The sequence below is a fragment of the Pteropus medius genome, unplaced genomic scaffold (assembly GCF_902729225.1).
Source record: "Pteropus medius unplaced genomic scaffold, Ma_sr-lr_union100, whole genome shotgun sequence".
In the NCBI taxonomy this organism is placed as follows: Eukaryota; Metazoa; Chordata; class Mammalia; order Chiroptera; family Pteropodidae; genus Pteropus; species Pteropus medius.
Window position 1 is genome coordinate 1,170,474 of NW_024349125.1, and position 20,239 is coordinate 1,190,712.

At 43.5% G+C, this 20,239-nt stretch overlaps 1 protein-coding gene across 3 annotated transcripts in view; it reads left to right on the top strand.

The window, feature by feature from the left end:
• Nucleotides 1-17,010, top strand: part of PTCH1 (patched 1) — a 60,689-nt gene extending 43,679 nt beyond the window's left edge. Inside the window, exons 17-24 of one of the 3 annotated variants that reach the window (XM_039880459.1) lie at nt 69-252; nt 1,704-1,984; nt 3,679-3,816; nt 7,149-7,291; nt 10,567-10,666; nt 11,192-11,446; nt 13,111-13,660; nt 14,184-17,010. In XM_039880459.1, coding sequence (XP_039736393.1) covers nt 69-252; nt 1,704-1,984; nt 3,679-3,816; nt 7,149-7,291; nt 10,567-10,666; nt 11,192-11,446; nt 13,111-13,659 — 1,650 coding nt within the window. In that variant the 3' untranslated portion in view covers nt 13,660; nt 14,184-17,010. Of the gene's footprint in view, nt 1-68; nt 253-1,703; nt 1,985-3,678; nt 3,817-7,148; nt 7,292-10,566; nt 10,667-11,191; nt 11,447-13,110; nt 13,661-14,183 lie in introns of those variants that run through there. The other 2 variants (XM_039880461.1, XM_039880460.1) reach the window with 2 other exon arrangements.
• The last annotated feature ends 3,229 nt before the right edge of the window (nt 17,011-20,239 follow it).

The following is a 20,239-nucleotide window of genomic DNA, read 5'->3' on the forward strand; positions in this document are numbered from 1 at the left end:
TCTCCCTAAGCAGGAGTTTGTTTACCCCAAACCTCCTTTGAAAGGCCTCTGTTCTTCCCATTTTGCAGTTGACTAAACGGCGCCTGGTGGATGCAGACGGCATCATTAATCCCAGCGCTTTCTACATCTACCTGACCGCTTGGGTCAGCAACGACCCCGTGGCTTATGCCGCCTCCCAGGCCAACATCCGGCCTCACCGTCCTGAGTGGGTCCACGACAAAGCCGACTACATGCCGGAAACTAGGCTGAGAAGTAAGTAGCCTCCATCCAGGGCCCGAGAGCTTATGGAGCCGTCCCACTCTGTTCTTCCAAGCTCGGTCACAGCCCTCAAGTGCTGACGTTGCCCAGGGTTCAAAAGTGTAAACAGAACAATCTATTTCATTTAGCTTAAAACTCTAGGAGACAGATGAGGATGTGTAATGGAATACAACCCATGCTCGATCACATTGAGAAATAAGAGTCTCTAATCTCCGTTTGTAGCTTTAACTCTAAGACGTCCACCAGGCATCTCTCTTTAATGCCAGCTGTTCCCTGTGAAAGCTGGGGACGCCTCCAGGTTGAGTGTTATTTTACTATTGCAAAGTTTTATCGCTGGGGATTATATGTTTATCTTAACTTTGTCAACTCTGGTGTTGAAGGGATTTTTGGCAAGTTGGGTCATTCCTATAAGCCACCAAGCACCTGTACTCTGTCAAAGCTGTTTAAACTGGAACAGAGAAGTCTGTATACAGCAGCATCCTCTTCCTTTCACCTCTCTGCCCTGACTTTGAAAGGTGGTTCTGTGTGGATTTAATTTGCATTTATGTTAGCAATATTAGTAGCTTATACCTTGGATATGAGGCTGAGGGAGGACGTGAGAAAGAAGACGGGTCCCTTTGCAAACATGTCTGGAGAGCAAGCGGGTTGTGTGTCCCTGTATCTAAACCCCAGAGCCTTGTGGCAAGCAGCCAAGGCTTGTCTTAATGAAAATTTATAGTTGAGATTATAATAGGGCAAATCATGTTTAGCAAGTCAACTGAATGACCCCAAAGGGTCTGGAACACACAACGGCAGTAACTAAATGCTCGTTGTGTAAGGATTTCTTCCCCTGCTGCTGAAGACTTAGCATTGCATTAGAAAAGAGGCATGGAAGGTTTAAGTGTATTAGATCACTAAGAGGATAAGAAAGTTAAGCATTTTCCTCAGTAAAGCATGACTTTCGAGTTATTTTGTTCTCATAAGTGATTGAGTGAAACAGTTTGAACTTAGTATTTTCACTTGTGTCAGTTGAACAAAAAATGTTCCCACAATTGAATTCTTAAGTTGTTTAGACCCATTACAAAAGTGACTGCTTCTAAAACTTTAAAATCAAAGGTTAAATAAACACACAGATCACAGGCTCCTCCTCTCCCCCACCCAAAATATCAAAGGTTGATTATTGCTTAAAAATTTTTAAACCAGAGATTAAAATTGTAAAGACCTGAAGACTGTCATTGATATTGTTTGTTCTTTATGTTGAAAGAAGTGCAGTAAGTAGACTTTCTTGCAGAGCGCTTTCTCTCTGTTCGTTGTAATTATGGAGAATCCAGGGGCGCACATCTGGTGTGGCCAGCAGTGGGAATTTGTTACATCTCTTCTCTGCCTGGATCGCATCCATTTGCCTTTTTCAGTGTTGCTGGGAGCCCCTAACCCATGGTTCTCTCCTTGTCACTTTCTCTGTCCAGTCCCAGCAGCAGAGCCCATCGAATATGCTCAGTTCCCTTTCTACCTCAATGGCTTGCGTGACACCTCCGACTTCGTGGAAGCAATTGAAAAAGTCAGAACCATCTGCAACAACTACACAAGCCTGGGCCTCTCCAGCTACCCCAATGGCTACCCCTTCCTCTTCTGGGAGCAGTACATCGGCCTCCGCCACTGGCTCTTGCTGTCCATCAGCGTGGTGCTGGCCTGCACGTTTTTGGTGTGTGCCGTCTTCCTGCTGAACCCTTGGACGGCCGGGATCATTGTGAGTTTATTCTAAGGGTCTTTGTGGAAGTCAAATTCCTTTCAGCATAGCTCTTTCTGCAGCCGGGAAGTTTTGTTTATGTCTGGGCCTCTGGAGGAGGGTATAAGATTGCATCATCTATGCTATATTTATTCTGCTGGAGGTGGCGAGGTTCATGGTTAGGTAGAGCCTTTAATGGCCCTAATCTTATATCCCCTCTCCCTGCAGCTTTAAACTTTTTATGTAAAGATAGGAGAGTTTTTAGCACACTTTTCATAATAGCTCTGAACATTTGTGAAATACAGTCGAAGCAATAACTAATTTTTTTAATTCAAGTGTCATTTTGTGATAATTCCGGACCTAATATAGAGAAGGTTATTCTAAATGGAGGGATAAGTCGAGAAGTTCGGACAGTGGTATGAGTAAAACGGTTTTGTGTGTTGTGTGTGTTTTAACTTCTGGGAGAAAATGATAAACTAGTATTACTCACCTATTTTTTGGCATCCTTTCTCCAAGTGTAATATGGTCAGATTTGAAGTAAATTTCTTGTAGAGTCTAATAAAATCATGGCAGTGTTTAAATTCCATGAACTGTGGTATAGCCTTCAAAATGCCAAAATTATAAAAACAGAGACCAGGTCTTGCTTCTGCACCATAAGTCTGTGCAGCAGGTATGTTAAAAGGTAAATGTTTAGTCTGTAGGAGTTTTCATGGTACTTAAGCAATTGGTGCTGTCCATCTTTCACTAGCTTATTGAAAGAAAGCAAAAGGAACTTTTATTAAACTTGTCCTTCTCCTGCCACCACTCCCTGCTGCCCTACCCCCAAGAAGGGTAGCTCATGCTCTCCTTCTCTTCCTTCCATCCCTGCAAAGTTTTTTGTTTTATTTTTATTTTCTCCCCTTTGGCCCAAGAAACTCCAAAGTCTACCTCACAGATTTTCTTTCCATCTCCTCGCAAATTTTTACAAGGCAGATGAAAGGCAAATAAAAGCTTTTCCTTGGATTTAACTGTTTGCTTTGTGCACCCCAGTCGCTCCACATTTTCTTCAAAGTGAAGGGGCCTGTAACCTGACCCGCATCAGCTGATGACTCATCCCTTTTCTCCTACTTAACTTGCTCCCAAGTCATCTTCACTTAGTCCACGGGCCCTTCTAACAAAAGCAAAGTTACTTTTAGTCGAAAGAACTTTTATTCACCCCTTCCTATCAACTCTTTAGGATGGAGGGTTAAGGCAACCAAAAACTCGAAAGTTTCAACTCAGTGACAGTTGAAGGATAGTCTGTGATAGTTAAGATCAAAACAGAAGGAAATAAGTTGTTTGAAATTTGTAGCTAGTGATGATTCCATGTTTGTGTAACTAACTCTTCAAAAGTTGCTCTGGCGGAATTTTGAAATTTTTTTGCTTTATAGAGTAGGTATATTAGAAAAACAATTTTCAGTAGAATACTAAACTTTGCCTTTATGTACCTCTGCTGCCTACAGCTGTCCCAAAATTATCTCAAAAGTCTCCTTTCCCAGCAGGGAAATGTTGAATTAGGAAATAAAGACAGTTATTGGAAGTTGCAGCAAGTCAGCTCTTTCATTATATTTGGGTCCCAGGTGTTTCTCTCAGCTCTCCATCTGAAGCGAGGCCACATCAGGGCTTGAACATCTCACTTGTTTTCCACACCTAGAGTGTGTTTATGGCCAACCCCTCATCCCCCTGCGTTCTTACAGGTGACGGTCCTGGCTTTGATGACGGTTGAGCTCTTTGGCATGATGGGCCTCATCGGAATCAAGCTCAGCGCGGTGCCTGTGGTCATCCTGATTGCGTCCGTCGGCATAGGAGTGGAGTTTACCGTTCACGTTGCTCTGGTATGGAAGATGTTGCCAACTATAACTGTGACAAAGCAGCACATTTCCTCTCGCTCTCTTAGTCTCCAAGTTGGGAACCTTTTCATTTTCTCCATCATCAAGAACACGCCCAGTTCACAAACCATGCAAAGGTTTCAGACTGGCACAGACATTCCCTAGGAGTGGCTAGAATTTGCCTGGACTCCTTTCCCTCTTAGGGAATCTAAGGAGAAGGGCATCAAAACAAAGGTGAATTTTTACTGGGCCGGGTCATCAATAGGCAGTGTCATCAGTGTGTTGAGTGAGCCAGGAAGGATTCTGTTTATTTGGTGTTGTCATTAGTGTCATCACAGGTCCTCAAGTTGTCGACTGTGTTCCCAAGATAGATGGCGTGTGTTTAAGTACGTGCGTGTGTGTGTTGGGGTGTGTGTATGTGCACACACAAAAAATCACAGTAATAAAGTGGAGATAAAATGAGAACACACGCACGAGCTTACTGGGGATGGTATAATCAAGAGTGCAGCTAGTTGGCAGCTGAGGAGCTACCTTGGGGCTGGTGAGCAAAGGTGCAGGTGCTGAGTGTTGAGGAGCTGCTCTCCCAACTGAGCCCTCCAAGCTTCTTCACCCTTCCATCCTCCAAGTATGAGAATTAGTGTTGCTCTCAACAGGAATCTATCGTCCTGTGCCCAGTCCTTGTGAATGCTTTGTTGGAGGAAATTAAACTTCAAAAGGAGTCTTAAATCCAAGAGACAAGCCCATTGTCTGTATTTATCAGAGAATTATTCAGAAGCCTCATAGCAGTGTATAAATTATGTACCATCTGCACTTGTGCTTATAGCCTAAGTCCTTGACAGAATAAATACCGCCGTTTGGGAATGCCTCAGCTAGGAAACCGAACCTTGGACTTGGATCTAATTACTTTTAGCCTTGATTTAGCAATCTCTAGCATTGATTTTCTTTGGACTCAACTTATGGCACCTGCGTGTCTATATATATGCCTCTGCCTTATACCTCCCGTAGTCCTTCCACAGGAGTCTTTCAGGGTCATTTTTATGCAACTTAGAGATTATACACTTTTGTGTTTCAGAATGAATGTTTTGTTGAAGTTGACCCATTTTTCTCCCAGTGTATAACAAAAAACTGATAATACAGAAATAGCATTCTCTAAATATCGAGCCTTCCCAAGTGACTTTTCTCCATTGACCTGGGAGGAGGGAAAAGGATTTTTTTTCTTTTTTGAAAAGAAGAGCCCAATAGCCTAGAGCTCAGAAACACATTCTAATCTCATTTTTTCAAAAAAGGAAGAAACACTGCATATGAGTTAAGCCTCCATTTTATTCTGATACGAATGAAATTTTGGTAGCTTGCATTGCAAAACATGGACAGATCTGTCCTAGAATAGATTTTTACAAGGTAAATGCACACTACAGTCTAAGCTGCAGCGGCACTCCAAGTCTCTGCCTGTGAGCTGGTATGAACATGAAAACACACACCAGAGTGGAATAAACAATTAAGGAATGCCTCTACTGCTCATACAAGATTTAATTCCTAGAATTTAAGGAGTCTCAAGAGCCAGTTTGGTTTTGTGAGCAACAACCCCTACTCAGTGTTTTAAGCCCCAGTCTTTATCAGGAGACTATCCATCTTCAGGACATGGTGTTCTTACCCTAGCCCGTGTTTGAAAATCTTAAAGTGGGCAGTTACTGCTCTTACAAGATTTGTAAAATGATGGAATAAGGTTGTTGAAGAGGATGCATTCCATGAATGGTCTTCAGAAAATTGAGGGATTCCTGTTGGTTCACTGTTTTGATAACATAAACTGAGTGTGAAAGGAGAAATCAACTTGACCCTGACGTCATCATGGCCCAAGTACGCACAACGTAACATGGTTCTAGACATCTCGGTGCTTTCCTCCCAAGAGAGAAAGGCAACTAGATTGACCCTAAAATCTTCCAACTTTGAAAGAGCACATGGATATGTAGAACCCACCTGAGAGAAAAGTACGAAGTCATAGTACACCTCGATATACTTTTGTTTCTTGGTCCATTAAGGAAAATAACCTTCCTGTCCTTTTACAGGGTGCATCAGGGATGGAATGCTCCCTGCAGTGTATCGTGGGCCTGGGTTTTTAAGACGCTCCTAGCTCTCTCTTCTCAGCATATCCCAGAGCAACCTGAAGTTTCAGGCAGAGAGAGATCTTGTGCCAGGCCCACCTCTCCCTGCTGGGTTCCCACTATAAGACCAGACAGGGTGTAACCCACATTAAATCAGTCCTGGGTCACACTCAAGCCAACAGTGTGATACACCGGGACTTACTGGTAAAACAGCGTTCTTGACCTAGGAGAGCTGTGGGGAACACAGAGGAGGCAGGGATGTGTTCACATGTGATCAGAGCATGCTCGCTTTGAATTTATAGTCCTTTCTTTCTCTTACGATATCCCCCTGGTCCTTAGATGCACTATAAATACATTCATTTGAACACAGCAACAGAAATTCTACGCTCAGTATAATCATGAGGAAATATGTATTTAGCACCTTGTTTTATATGACACTGAGCTAATAAGTCCATTCAGAACAAAGACCTTGACCATCCAAAACATCAGGCAAGATATTGTCACTTTCGTAACTGGAGATATCTCCCATGTGAATGATGTAAGAGAACTTGAGTGGAGGAGAAAACTCAGGGGTGAGTAGCAGTGAAAAGGGAACATTTTGCTCATTTTTTAATAGTTTTGGTTTGGTTTTTAATTACAGGTAAATATGCTTTTCATCCTTTTTTGCTCTTCAAGATTTATATCAACACCAAACATGATCCAATATCACGAACAGGTCATTTTAGAATAAGCCTAGATTTAGCTAGTTGAATAAACCCACTAAACAGGAAGATCTAAGCATTTCTGTAGAGGCAGATTAAAGCACTTTATAGAGTTTAACCTATTTCCCATTTGCCCTAAAAATATCACGGGCGGCACTTGCAGCCGTAGCATTTACCCTGAGATAACTCACAGATTACATACGGTCCTAACCTTACCCCCAAAGGTTGCCACAAAATATCTCACTTCTTTTTATTATTTTTGAATCGCTGTAGTGTATCAATAGTCTGTAGGAACAAATGATACCATTCTATTTATAGCATTTTGTTTTTAATAGTGGTATTTTCAGTTACAAAATAGAATAACTCTGTTGCTGAAAATGGTAAATCCTAGAAAATGTAGCATTCCTATGTGTGATGTTAAATGAATGCTGGCAGCAAGCTGCACTGTTTTTTTTTTCTAAATGGAAAAGGGGTTAAGACAGCGTTGACCAAGTCAAGTCCAGGACTGTGACCATTTGAAGTCTTCCCTTTTGCACAGGCCTTTCTCACAGCCATTGGCGATAAGAACCGCAGGGCCGTGCTTGCCCTGGAGCACATGTTTGCACCTGTTCTGGATGGGGCTGTTTCTACTCTGCTGGGAGTGCTGATGCTGGCAGGATCAGAATTTGATTTCATTGTCAGGTAAGCAGGGATAGGAGAGAAGACTTGTTTTAAAAATCATCATTTGCTCACGTGACTTCTGTTGCTTATTTCCTTCTGTATCTGGTAGATTGTAGCATGTCTTCACCGTGACGCACCCCCCGACACACACACACACCAGCTTTATTGAGGAATAATTTATAACTGACAAATATAAATCATATACTTAAGGTATACAACATGATGTTTTGATTACCACTATGTGTGATGCCACTTTCTTTTGACTTTATTAACTCAAAGATGAGCCAAGAGGTATAAAGGTAAGCTCTCCTCTAAGGCCATCTTGAGAAAAGATGGAGGATTTGGGGCTAGCAGCAAAGGCCGAAGGATTGCCTAATATTCCATTTTTTGGTATTCCAGGTTAGAAATATCTACAGAAAGAAGACTGCGGTTCCCATTAATTGACAGTCTCACCTTCACTTCTTTCAAAACTGTAGGAAGGAAAACTTACAAACACCTAAAATTGTCACCTAGATTTTACTCTTTTAAGACGTGAACATAATGTGCCCAGATTTCAGATTCAAGTTCCCACTAAATTTTAGGGTGCATTTAATATGTGACTTTGGTATCAAATTTTGGAAATCCAAGCCTAGTTTGGATACGTTTGGCTCTAAAGGCAAGCAGTTTCTGGTGAATTTAATGAAGTCTGTGACTTGAAGTATAAAAGGGGAGCAACTTTTCCTTTTGAAAATAGTTTGAGAATAGCAGGGCCAGATCATTTTCTTCTCTGAACAGCATTGAGAAGCAGCTGCTCCTGGATGCAACACTGCTGCTCTGTGGAGGGGCGGGGCCAGAGTCAATAAGTAAAGCTGAACCAAATGTGAGAAATGCCTGGGTTGTTAGCGGTGCTTCAGCAATCTGGTGAGAGAACCTAAACAGGCTTTCTAGGTGTGTGTGTCTGTGATAGGCCTTTGGTTTTCAATAAAAAGAAGAGGGTTTTCAGTTTTAGCCAGTTTATAATGGGAAAAACATCATTCCCCTGGTGTGTGGCATACCCCTTTGGGCAGTTCAGCATTGTGGAGCTTAGCCTTCCTAGAAAGACTGTCAGAGTTTGCCTCCGCTCACGTTCCTTTTGGAGTAAGGCGAGTGAAGAGGTGAGATATCTATTACAGTATAGACCACACTTCCCAAACTGTAATGTGCTTATGAGTCATCTGAGGCTCTCCATAAATGCAGATCAGATTTCGTAGGGGATGGGAGGGTGAGTAGCAGACTCTGCAGTTGTAGTCAGCTCCCAGGTGATGCCCATGCTGCTGATTTCAGCATACACTGTTAATCAGTTAACAGGCCAATTAGTACATTCTTATTTTTCAATACCAGATATATGCCTAAACTAGATCAAGGTTTTGGTGTCAGTTTTAAGTTCTTAATTTGATTTTTCCTTTATTTCCTTAGTGTACATTTTTTTCGGGCATTAGCAGTTGTTTTTTTTATGGTATAAAGCCATGTGTCAAAAGAGTTTCTTTTATGTAATTTTCCACTCAACACAATGTGACGAGCATGTCATAAGTGCCATTTCACACAACAAGTAACATGGACCCTGTCCCCATCCATGTAACTTACAGGAGAGACAAGTTCACAGGCAATTCAAAACCATGGGAATCTCAGGGTGTGTTGGGATCTCAGAGGATCTAACTCAGCCGTGGTGGATGCCAAGTGAGCCATGCAGAGGAAACTTAGCCTGAATCTGAACACCCATTAGATGAGACCTTGAATGGCAGGCAGAATCCCAGCTCTCTCATCTAACCTACGGCTTCTTGTTCTCTCCCAGAGATATCAGGATTCTTGTTTCAAGCACTTAAAAGGGCTTCCCATTTTCTAGAACTGGATGGATTAACCTGATAAAGCCCTCACTGGGGTCGGCTAGATGAGCAGACATTGTGTACACTAAGCGTCAGAAATCTAATTGGTCTGTTTATTCTACAGTTAGATGGATGGGATGCAAATGTCTTAATGCCTGCTGCTGACATATGCCTCTGCCTAAAGTTCTAGCAGTTTACATTAGAGTAAGACATTGGCTGCTTGGTTTTTACTAATGCAGCTCAGAAGTTTCTAGTGTTTACAATAGCTGCGAGGTATTTGTATTTTTATAGGGATTCTCTCTCCTTTCATCTAATGTTCAAACATATATAGATGTGGCAAAGTTTGGTGCCTGTTCTGTTTTATGATCAAGAGGACTATTAACAGATATCTTGCCTTCCCTCTTCTCAGAACATCCTAAGCTCCCTTCCCCCGCAGCCCATTTCCAGCAAAATTGCCCTAGAAATCATTAGTTACAGAAACACATAGTTGCATGGAGCCCACCCCCTCCCCCTGTGTGGTGTGTCCGCCAGTGTCTGTCCCTGGCTAACAGGTTTACCTTGGTATTCATGAACGATCCCAGACCTTAGCCCTCAGTGGTGGGAAAGCAGGGCCACTTGTGCACGCTCCTCTTCTTCATGGTGCTGTGGCCTTTATGTTTGAATTGGCTGACGCAAAACAAGAGTATTCAGAGATGCTAAATTGTTCAACAAAAGATTGGCCGCAGAGCAGCCCCATCACTGTGGACCGCCCTCCCCCGCAAATGCCCCAGCAACCACAGAAATGGGCAGGGTTTTCTTTACAGAAAGCTGGTTCCTGTGTTCTAAAAAGGTTTCAGTTGGAGCTGTTTGGTTAAACTGGAACTCACAGAATTCTAGACAGAAAGTTGTGATTAATGAAAGCCCAGGGAAAGCCTTACCTGATACGCTGGAGACTTAATTAGAGATTCTACTCTAAGATGCAGAAGCATTTCACAGTGGATTAGCTGCCTTGCACAAGTGGGCTGCTTTTCCTCCTGGGCTAAATTGTTTAAATTCTACACCCTTCACTTCATTTGTTTGCTTCTGCTGGGTTTTCATGGACGGGGGCCCCTCTGCATTGTATTTGTGCTTTCAGTCCGCTCAGCCATTCAGTTTGCATTCCATATTTTTGTGTTTGAGTAACACATTCATAAATAACATTACATACCATGAGAATTCAGCAAATTAACAAACTAATTTTTTTTCCTTCTTTCGTGAACTGACACTTTGGTTTGTGGAATGCAGCCCTCTAAATCGTAAGGTTAAAAAAAAAAAAATCTAGTGCTGAATTTGAACCGTAATTTTATAACAGCCTTTTCACCTGTATGGGTTTTGCTAATTTTTGGCTTACGATGTGCTGCAATATTTGGGCACGTGAAGGGTAGCTTAGTTGATCTTTGCCACAGTGAATGTTCCTGTTTCTCTTTTATCTTCAAGGTATTTCTTTGCTGTCCTGGCAATCCTAACAATCCTGGGTGTTCTCAATGGGCTGGTTTTGCTTCCAGTCCTTTTGTCCTTCTTCGGACCGTATCCCGAGGTCAGTAATTATGCTGGGCGTAGTGTGCAGTCAACAGGCCACCTGAATGCCTTTTTTCCTGTCACTCTTAATTTAGATATTTAGATATATCCACATTACCAATGACTTGCTTTTTTAGTAAACATCTCAAAAACCATGGCCTTTTTTCTCTTCAGTGTAATAGTTTTGGGGATATAGTACTGGTTTTGTTATGTTTTTATTTTGTTTTAAACCAAGTGGTTGACAGCCTGAGTCTTGTACATCTAGATCAATGAAGTATTTTCCACTCAAGATAAATCTGGGCTTGAAGAGTAAAAAGGGTCCTGCCTGCCTTTCCAGTATGAGAGAGCAGAGGGCCATTCTTTTGCTGCAGCTGTCAGACCTTTGGGTCCTCCAAGGTGGCAGAAAGGGGGAGGGGAATACAGAGTAGTAGGGGAGGCTGGAGGGGAGGGGCAGAGGCCCCTGAACAATATTATTCTTTGAACTTTGAGAGTGGCTAACAGTAGATGAATGATGGCACTTTTAATATGGAATTCTCTTAAACAGGTATCTCCAGCAAACGGGATGAACCGGCTGCCCACTCCTTCCCCAGAGCCGCCCCCCAGTGTGGTCCGCTTTGCCGTGCCCCCTTGTCATGCGAACAACGGGTCTGATTCCTCTGACTCGGAGTACAGTTCTCAAACGACCGTTTCAGGCATCAGCGAGGAGCTTCGGCAGTATGAGGCCCAGCAGGGCGCCGGGGGCCCTGCCCACCACGTGATCGTGGAAGCCACAGAAAACCCCGTCTTTGCCCGCTCTACCGTAAGTCACCCTCAGGGGCAGCCCCTGCCTGCTCTGAGTAGCAAATCAGACAGGATGCAAAAACAAAGTAGAGGTTAGGTGGAAACATATGAAATTGTCAATATTCGACTCTTCTGAAGTGTAAAAATGTCAGTTTCATATAGTTGGATCTTACACGGATCAAAAAAGGCAGAGGCCAGTAACAGCAACGGTAAGTGCATGGAGCAGCAGCATATATCTTGTTCAAGCTAAGTACAGTTTGAGCTGGAGGGCCAGAGACAAAGCAGGCTTGGCCTTTTTTATTTTTTTAAGTTGCATATTATCATTTTAGAATGATACTTTTGAAAAATATAATGATCTTTATTGCCAGCAGAAGTGATATATTTTTTCTCTCACTTCTGTTACCTTTAATTGACCTTGGTACAAAATTATTTCAGTTATCATTGCCTAAGACTTTACTAGAAGCTTTTGTGACTCTAAGTGCATATTCTAGGTGGTTGGGGACAAGCACAGCAGCTTAGCCTTTGGTGATTTCAGGAAATCTGTGTGTGACGTTGGGAGCCCTTCTCAGAGGCTCCGAGAGCCCAGCCACGTGTGTCATTCACTCTGTGCTTCCCAGGTTGTCCCCGGTCCCCAGTCCTGAGAAGCACAGCGCAAAACCCACGGAAGGTTCTGAGGCTCATATTTCTCCAACTCTCCAACCGAGAGCCTCCTGCTGTCCCTCCAGGAAATGGGGATTCCAGTCCCAGGCCAGAGCAGGCCTTCCATGAAAGCGAGAGGGGCCAACCAAATAACCTAAATTTTCCTCCTCTTACCCCCCGGGGCGATGCCTGCTGAGCTGCAGTGTGAATCTGGTTTTGTTCAGCGGGAGCCTAAAAATAGGTACAAGCTGAACGACTTTGAAGTTGGTCACGGTCCTTTTGATTGATGTGGCCACTGTGTTGCTCCATGCTTTGTATAGAGACCCAGAAACCAGATTCCTAACAACCAGACAGAGCAGCGCTGTTCGATAGAACTTTATGTGACAATGCAAACGCGCTCTGTGCTCTTCAGTACAGTAGCCACTGGCCACATGTGGCTGTTGAGCACTCCGAAATGTGGCTAGGATTCTAGATAATTTAAATGGAAATAGCTATAGGTCCCTAACCGTTACCTTATTCAACAGAGTGTAGGTATGGACAGTTCTGCCGACGTCCGGCATTTGTGCATGCGAGGGCCAACGGCTCGGCGCTTTTAGAAGAGGAGCTCAGCACGCTGCTGAGCAGGCTGGGGTGGCCGACTGGGAGGGAGGCCGCGCACATGCTCTCTGTCCACAGCTCCGCATGTGTGGGTAGCAGCTGTATGTGTCCAGCCAGCCGTGCTGGAGAAAGCCTGGACGTAGGAGTTGGAAAGCCTGGCGTAGGTGCTCCTCCGCCACATCGTGAGGTTCTAAGCAAATGGATCCTCTTACTCTCTCGGGGGGCGGGGTGTGTGTGTGTGTGTAAGGCCCCCATGGGCTCCCCCACCAGGCCTCTCCAGACATTTGTGAGGTTGACTGAGCACTTGGTTGAGAAGAGCTGTGCATATGTGTGTGTGGGTGGCCAGGCAGGAGCCAGAGCCAAGAAGGGAGGGCTGGGAACACCGGGGGTGATGCCTGGCCTGGGGTTAGCGCCTGGCCTGCTTTAACCTGCCTTCACCCTCTGTAGGTGGTCCATCCTGAAGCAAGACATCACCCGCCTTCGAACCCTCGACAACAGCCCCACCCGGACTCTGGGCCCCTGCCACCTGGACGGCCAGGCCAGCAAACCCGGAGAGAACCTCTCAGAGAAGGCTTGCGACCACCTCCCTACAGACCGCGCAGAGACGCTTTTGAAATTTCTACTGAAGGGCATTCTGGCCCTAGCAATAGGGACCGCATGGGCCCCCGAGGAGCTCGCTCTCACAACCCTCGGCATCCAGCGTTCACTGCCATGGGTAGCTCCGTGCCCGGCTACTGCCAGCCTATCACCACCGTGACAGCCTCAGCCTCTGTAACTGTTGCTGTGCACCCCCAGCCCACTCCCGGGCCTGGGCGAAACCCCCGAGGGGGCCTGTGCCCGGGCTACGAGGACTACCCCGAGATGGACCCTGGGCTTTTCGAGGACCCCCACGTGCCTTTTAGTGTGCGGTGTGAGAGGAGGGATTCCAAGGTGGAGGTCATCGAGCTGCAGGACGTGGAGTGTGAGGAGAGGCCCCGGGGCAGCAGCTCCAGCTGAGGTTTGTGAGGCCAAGGGACACGGGCACAGCAAGAAAGCTCCTTGAGGCTTGAGGAGCTTGGAGCCCCTGGGCATTGGTGTGTTCCAGACTGAATGCCAGCGACCTGTCTCATTCCCAAGGCAACGCTGCCATGTCCAAGCTCTGTCATCTTTGGAGAACTAGTCTTGTCCCCAATTGGGTCTCTCCCCTCACTGTTAACTTGTTGAGGGTTAGCGCCACTTAACAAAGGTGCTAACAATAGCACCTTTCATCTATTTTTCAATCCTTATTAAAGTGCCATACAGGTATGTATGATACACACATAGCTCAGTGAATGGTTACAGAGTGAACACATCCGTGTCCCCAGATCACAGATCAAGGAAGAGATCGTAACCAGCCCCTGGAAACCCCTCCTGTCCTCACCCAGGCCCCCACCATCTGGATTTCTCATACCATAGATCGCCTTTGCCTGTTTGTATGCTTTATAAATATGGACTCCTATACCTGTTACTTGGTTTGACTTTTTTTTTTTTTTCTTTTAAAGGGTGAGTAAAATCTGAAGCAAAGAGGCCAAAGATTGGAATCCCCACCCCCACCTTCCCTCCAGACTGCTTGAAGAGAACTGCTTGGAGTTCGAAAGATACTGCCCCAGGGTGGCAGTTCGTTGTTACTGTAACCGATTGTATTATTTTGTGAAATATTTCTATAAATATTTAAGAGGTGTACACATATGTAATATACAAAGGAACAGATGTAAAGAAGTGTGATCTGGGGCTTCTCCACTTCTGCCCCAGAGTGGGCAGTGGGGAGGCCCCAGCAAGGCCCCTCCCTATTTGTACATTGGTCTCTGTGCCACAACCAAGCTTAACTTAGTCTTAAATTTCAGCATGTGTTGCTGCTGCTTAAATATTGTATAATTTACCTGTATAATTCTATGCAAATATTGCTTATATAATAGGATTATTTTGTAAAGGTTTTTGTTTAAAATATTTTAAATTTGCATATCACAACCCTGTGGTAGTATGAAATGTTACTGTTAACTTTCAAACACGCTATGCGTGATAATTTTGTTGTTGTTTAATGAGCAGATATGAAGAAAGCACGTTAACCCCGGTGGCTTCTCTAGGTGTAGTTGAATGCGATTCTTCTGTTTGGCTGTGTGTATGAACGTGTGTGATTCCCCAACGTACTGTACTGTGATTTTTTTTTTCTTTTTTTTTTGTTTCTTTAACTGTCTGTCTAACCCTTAGTGGGCTCTGCCCTGGTCAGGCTGGAAGAGTCAGGATACCTTTCTTGCCTAGTGCCAGTAGAGGGCTAGCGCCACCCTAAACATCGCCTTATCCTTTTGCCAGACTCACTTCAGCTCGTGCCTCAGAGGAGATAACTTCCTTCAGATGGATCTTTGGTGGTCGTTGGAACCTCAGGGTACAGAGATCTTCCTTGTCGTTCAAGAATTAGAGAACACACCTCATGGTGAGCCTTGGCTGGGCCATGAATGTGTTATGCAGCCTTCATTATACCTCTCGTGACCAACACGCACACACATGCATACCCTCCTCCCACCAAAAAAAAAAAAAATTTAAGAGTAGATTGAAAATGTTTTATGGAGACAATGACCCTGCTACAGGTATGAAAACCTGTTCATTCTGGACCCATAATAAACCCAGAGGTGATGTTTCGAGTCTCTACAATTTAAACTCTCTTTCTTCCTAAACTGCAGAGTGGGTTGGGGCTTTCTGGATCTGTTTGCGTCTTAAAATAGTGAGCATCCAATATGGTGATGCGGAATTAGAAGTTCTGTAGGATGTGAACTTCAGAAGGATTCTTCTCAGTGTTTGCATTAACATGATGGGTGCATACTTCCTAAGTAAATCCTCTCCTTCCTCTCACTATCATTAGTGTTCTTTCTATGTGGCATTTATTGACGAGCAGGGAGATGCTTATTGTACACACCCCACTGAAGAATGGATATGGAGGCAAGTCTCTCAACCAGGCATTACTTTAAAGATTTGCTTCTGTATCAATTCTATCTCTGAGGCTTGGTCTTCCTCAGCTCTTAGCCTGAGAGACAAGCGAATGTCGGGGAAGCACTTGACATCCAGACTTAAGCTACTATAGGAGGGCACAAATGGCAGCTCCCATCATGCCCTCCCATTTTACGTGGAAAATTGTAATCGAAAGGCAACGGGCCCCCAGGTAGTACCCAGCAGTGCAGTGACCTCAGATCCTAAACTCATCACAAAACTGTAAGATACTAATTAGAAGCCACCTGTGGCCACCAGGTATGTGTGTTAATATGCTAGGGGCCCTGACGGCTCCACCGCTACTGTTTGGTGCCTCTGTTAGCCACACTGTCTGTCTACCTAACACCCAGCTCTGCTCAGAAAACTTACGTCCTGCGTTCAGGAGAGAGACGATGCAAAATTCTGAGGCCTGCTTCCCTGTGCCTCGTGGCATGCCCTCACTCCTTTCCTGAGCCCAACTCGTGGGGCGCATGACAGCTTGCCCAGCCACTGCTTTCTGCACAGCGTAGAATTCTCTCTCCGATAGTCACATTGGCAAAGGGAGAACACGGGGGCTGGCAGGCAACTAGAATTTCTCTCTCCTTAAAATAGTTTTATTTTGTCTGTCTTGTTTGTTCATTTGGATGTTTTAATTTTTTAAAAGAAATCTTTGCTGATATTTATAATTTTGTATCATAAGAATGTTTTCCTACAGTATTTGTCATGCCAGTTTATAACAAAAAGAATGCAGGGATTTTTATTTCTATTGGAAACACTATTACAGCTATGTTTTACTTTTGAACAGAATTTTTATTTGTATAGAGTGCTTACTAATGTTAAATAGTTCAGAGTATATAACATTTTCATTAAGGATTCATGGTAGGTTTTAGTGTAAGGAGTTTAAAGGAAATAAATATTCAAACTGGGTCTCATTGTCTGCCAGTTTTGGTGGAAATGGGTTTGTGTCATTTCAATTACAAAGATAAAAGTATGCCATATAATTTATTTATATGAAAATTTATTTTTGTAGTGTACATAGTAGTCATCAAGTCTTTTGACAGAAGTATATTTTTAAAGAATTTATATGTGATGAATCCATAATGTCTGGAACTTTGCTGAGACATGAGTGGGGCACACTTTTCATTGTAAAGTACAACAAGGAAAAGAAAAAGTTTTAACAGTGTTAAGAGAGTGAGATCAAGTGAATAATCATGCAATTGTGAAGTGTGTATTAGTTACCATTTGTGAACTAGTGTGGTTCTCATTTTAAACTTTGGAAGGCAAAAATGTACAAACTCTCTAAATATTAATGTTCAAACACTGATAGAAGTTCTAACATGAATAAAAAATAATATAACTTGTTGGTTATGTCTTTGTTTATAGAATGTTTTTTAATTAAAATATTTTACAAAGGCAGTTAGTATGGCAGGCCATCATAAGCTTTGGTTTTTTTTGTCTTGCCAACCTTGTTAGATGCTTGAGTTTTTTTGTTCTACTTCACGAAGGCATTGTTGACGTAAAGAGTTCGTTTCTATTTGCTGACACCAAGCAAGTTCTAAATTACCAAGCAAAATGATCCCTTCCGTCATCTCTTAACGTCTTTATTTTTTTATGCAATGCCTAACAATTAGAGGGAACATTTATAAAGACAAATTCAATGATTATTAAAATAAAGGTGTTTAGTACAGCTGATAATATGGGGCTGATTGAACCTGATACAGAAATGTTATTTTCTGAGTGTTTATGATATGATTATACCTTATCTTCAGTATAGTTACAGAGGAAAATCAGGCCAGAATATCATCCCTATTTGACAGCTGGAAGCAAGGAGCGCTGGGGAAGAACCAGAGACCCAAATTGCTATAAGCTTTCGGTAAAACATCAGCAAACTGCAGCCCACGGGCCTCCTATTTTTGTAGGAGGATATAGATTCTCTATGGCCACTTTTGAGTTACAATGGCAGAGTTGAGTAGCTGCAACAAGACTGCATGGCCTGTAAAGCCTAATATTTACAAAGTGGCCTTGAAGACTTTGCCTACCCATCTTATGACAAGATGATCATATGCCAATGATGCTCAAGTATCACGAGATCCACGGATGGGCAGCATTTGACCTGCCTTGGAAGCTTGCTAGGAAAGCAAAATCTTCAGGGCCCCAGACCTACTGAATCAGAATTCCAGGAATCTGTGCTTTAACGGGCTGTCCTGGTGGTTCTGATGCACCAGCAGAGGCAATCCCTAAATTCCTTCCAGCTGAATGTGGCCATGGTTCTATAATTTGACTCAGGCTACACGGCCAGATCTGGAAACAACATAGCAATCCTGACTCCTCTGTGTGGTCTTTCCACAAAAACACATGTTCATCTGTGGGAAAGAGTGGAGACCCGTGAACTCCACATTTGTGTTTTAGGAGTCTGGAGCTAGGAATTCCCTTTTTAGTGCTCTGCCACCACTGTAGGGCAGGATCTCTGTGGAGGGCGCTGGCTCCGGACCTAACAGATTGGAGGGAGGCCCATGCTGGACCAGACGGGCTTCCGCCCTCCCCGCCGAGGGTTACAGTTGAACGACTCTGACTTAGGCAAGTCACTTGATACTTCGGAGCCTGTGTCCTCATCTGTATATAAATTAAAGATGATGCGTGTCCCTCACTGACTTCTGGAGGTTGAAAGCAATGACGATTGTGATGAAATCTGGACCAGAGGGAACATTAAGAGTCAAAATAGAATTAGAACAACTTCTGTGGACCCCACACTGAGTTCTGGTTCAACTCTCAGCCTCTTGGAGTTTCCCCCCTTTAAGGTGACAGGGACCTTCATACAGAAACATGAGTTGCTGTGGGGAGGTTTTGTGCTTACTCCCTTTTCTCAAGATAGACAGTAAACTCTGACCAAGGAGTAGGATGTTCACGTAATGTCCTTAATGGTTACTTTACCTGGAAAAAATAATCATAAAATAATATGCAGATTTTCTGTCTTACAACCTCATCTTCCTACCTCCTCCTAGTATAATCAGCAATCTGTTCCTAAGCCATCAATAGTGAATTTCATATATAATGCTCACTTAGTCCATTCAAAAGTCATGGAGGAATATGTACACCATGAAACAGCATGGAAAATATTGCATTAATTGGAATTCGAATTGAGAAATCTTTCTTTTAGACTTGCTTTATTCCCCCAAAATGACCATTCATTGCCATCTAATCTTATATTCTTTATAAATTACATATACCTAAGTAAGCTAATTTAGTTTTCGTGTTGGCCTAGGGAGACGTTTTCAATCAGATTTGTGTCCCGAAATCCACCATATTTATTCAGGACTTAGGTAAACACAAGGCCCCATTTTTTTTGGCACACCGGACATATTTAACAGCTTCGGGAATGCTGCATGCTGCTAAATTTCGGGCAGCAGCCACGTTGACGTAAAAGCAGGTGTTTCATTTTTGGTAACTGGCAACTGACCTCTCAAAAGGAAAAGTGGAGATGACCTATTAATCATCCAAAAAGAATATTTGCCAAGTTTTAATTACTTTTAATGAAGGCTGAACCTAATAAGAACATACCTCAAACATGAATCTGTTTAATCGTTCACATTGTGATAGAGGGCAGGTTGGGCAACATTTTCTACGTAGGTTCCCTGCAGGGAAATTACAACTGTCAGCATAAGGATCTTGAAGAGATACTCTGGAACGTGATGGACCTCAGGAAAACAGGGAACCAGGGCTCTCTTGTTACAAAAAGAAGAGAGCAATAGACATGACCCAAATTAAACTTGGCATGACCAAAACATGTATGTTGGATATGGCAGGGTGTTTTCACACCTCATCAGGGATTCCCTTTTTGGGACGAAGGGGACGGGGCCTATCAGCTGAGATGCTGGGAAGGGAATCCACCTTGTAGAGAAAATTTGCCCTGAGAATGAGACACACACCTGAGAGCAATACCACCCAGAAGAGGCAACCACAGCCATACTTTTCTCAAAGTTAATCGACACCTTTACCTTCCTTTTTCTCTGGAGTGTTCTCTTCATTCATCTGTTCCTTGTCCACAGGGCTTGAGGCTGAGTTTATAGGAACGTGAGATGTAAACTACCAGCAAGGCACAAATTAAGACGGTTAAGAGTTCACACTAATGCAAGCCCAGGAAGTCCCTGTCAACAGCACTGTCTTTGCACACAATGCATAAGAGCCTGAGTTCTTGTGGAGAGGGGTGGGGTAAGGTGGATAAGAATCTGTTTTATTTTTATAAAGAAAAAAATGTAGATGGAAGAGAAATTGATGAGCAAGTTCTGACTGGTGAGTTATTATATAATAATGAGGATTGCAGCATTAAGCCCAAGTCAAAATGCCAAAAGAAAAATCGTGGTAATTACAAAGTTCAATCAGCAACAGCGGTAGGTAGATTCCTACTGAGAGCCTCTTTTACAGCAAAAAGAGAAGCAGGATGAGGCAAGAATGGAGAAAAGCAGAAGGCTTTTTGCTCTGGATGGAGAGAGAGAACAGCTCTCCATCAGAGGGGATATGGTCAGATGTCCAGAAAGTGAGGCCAACACTGAAAAAGACCAAAGTGCCACCGAAACTAGGAAAAGACCATTAAAATGAA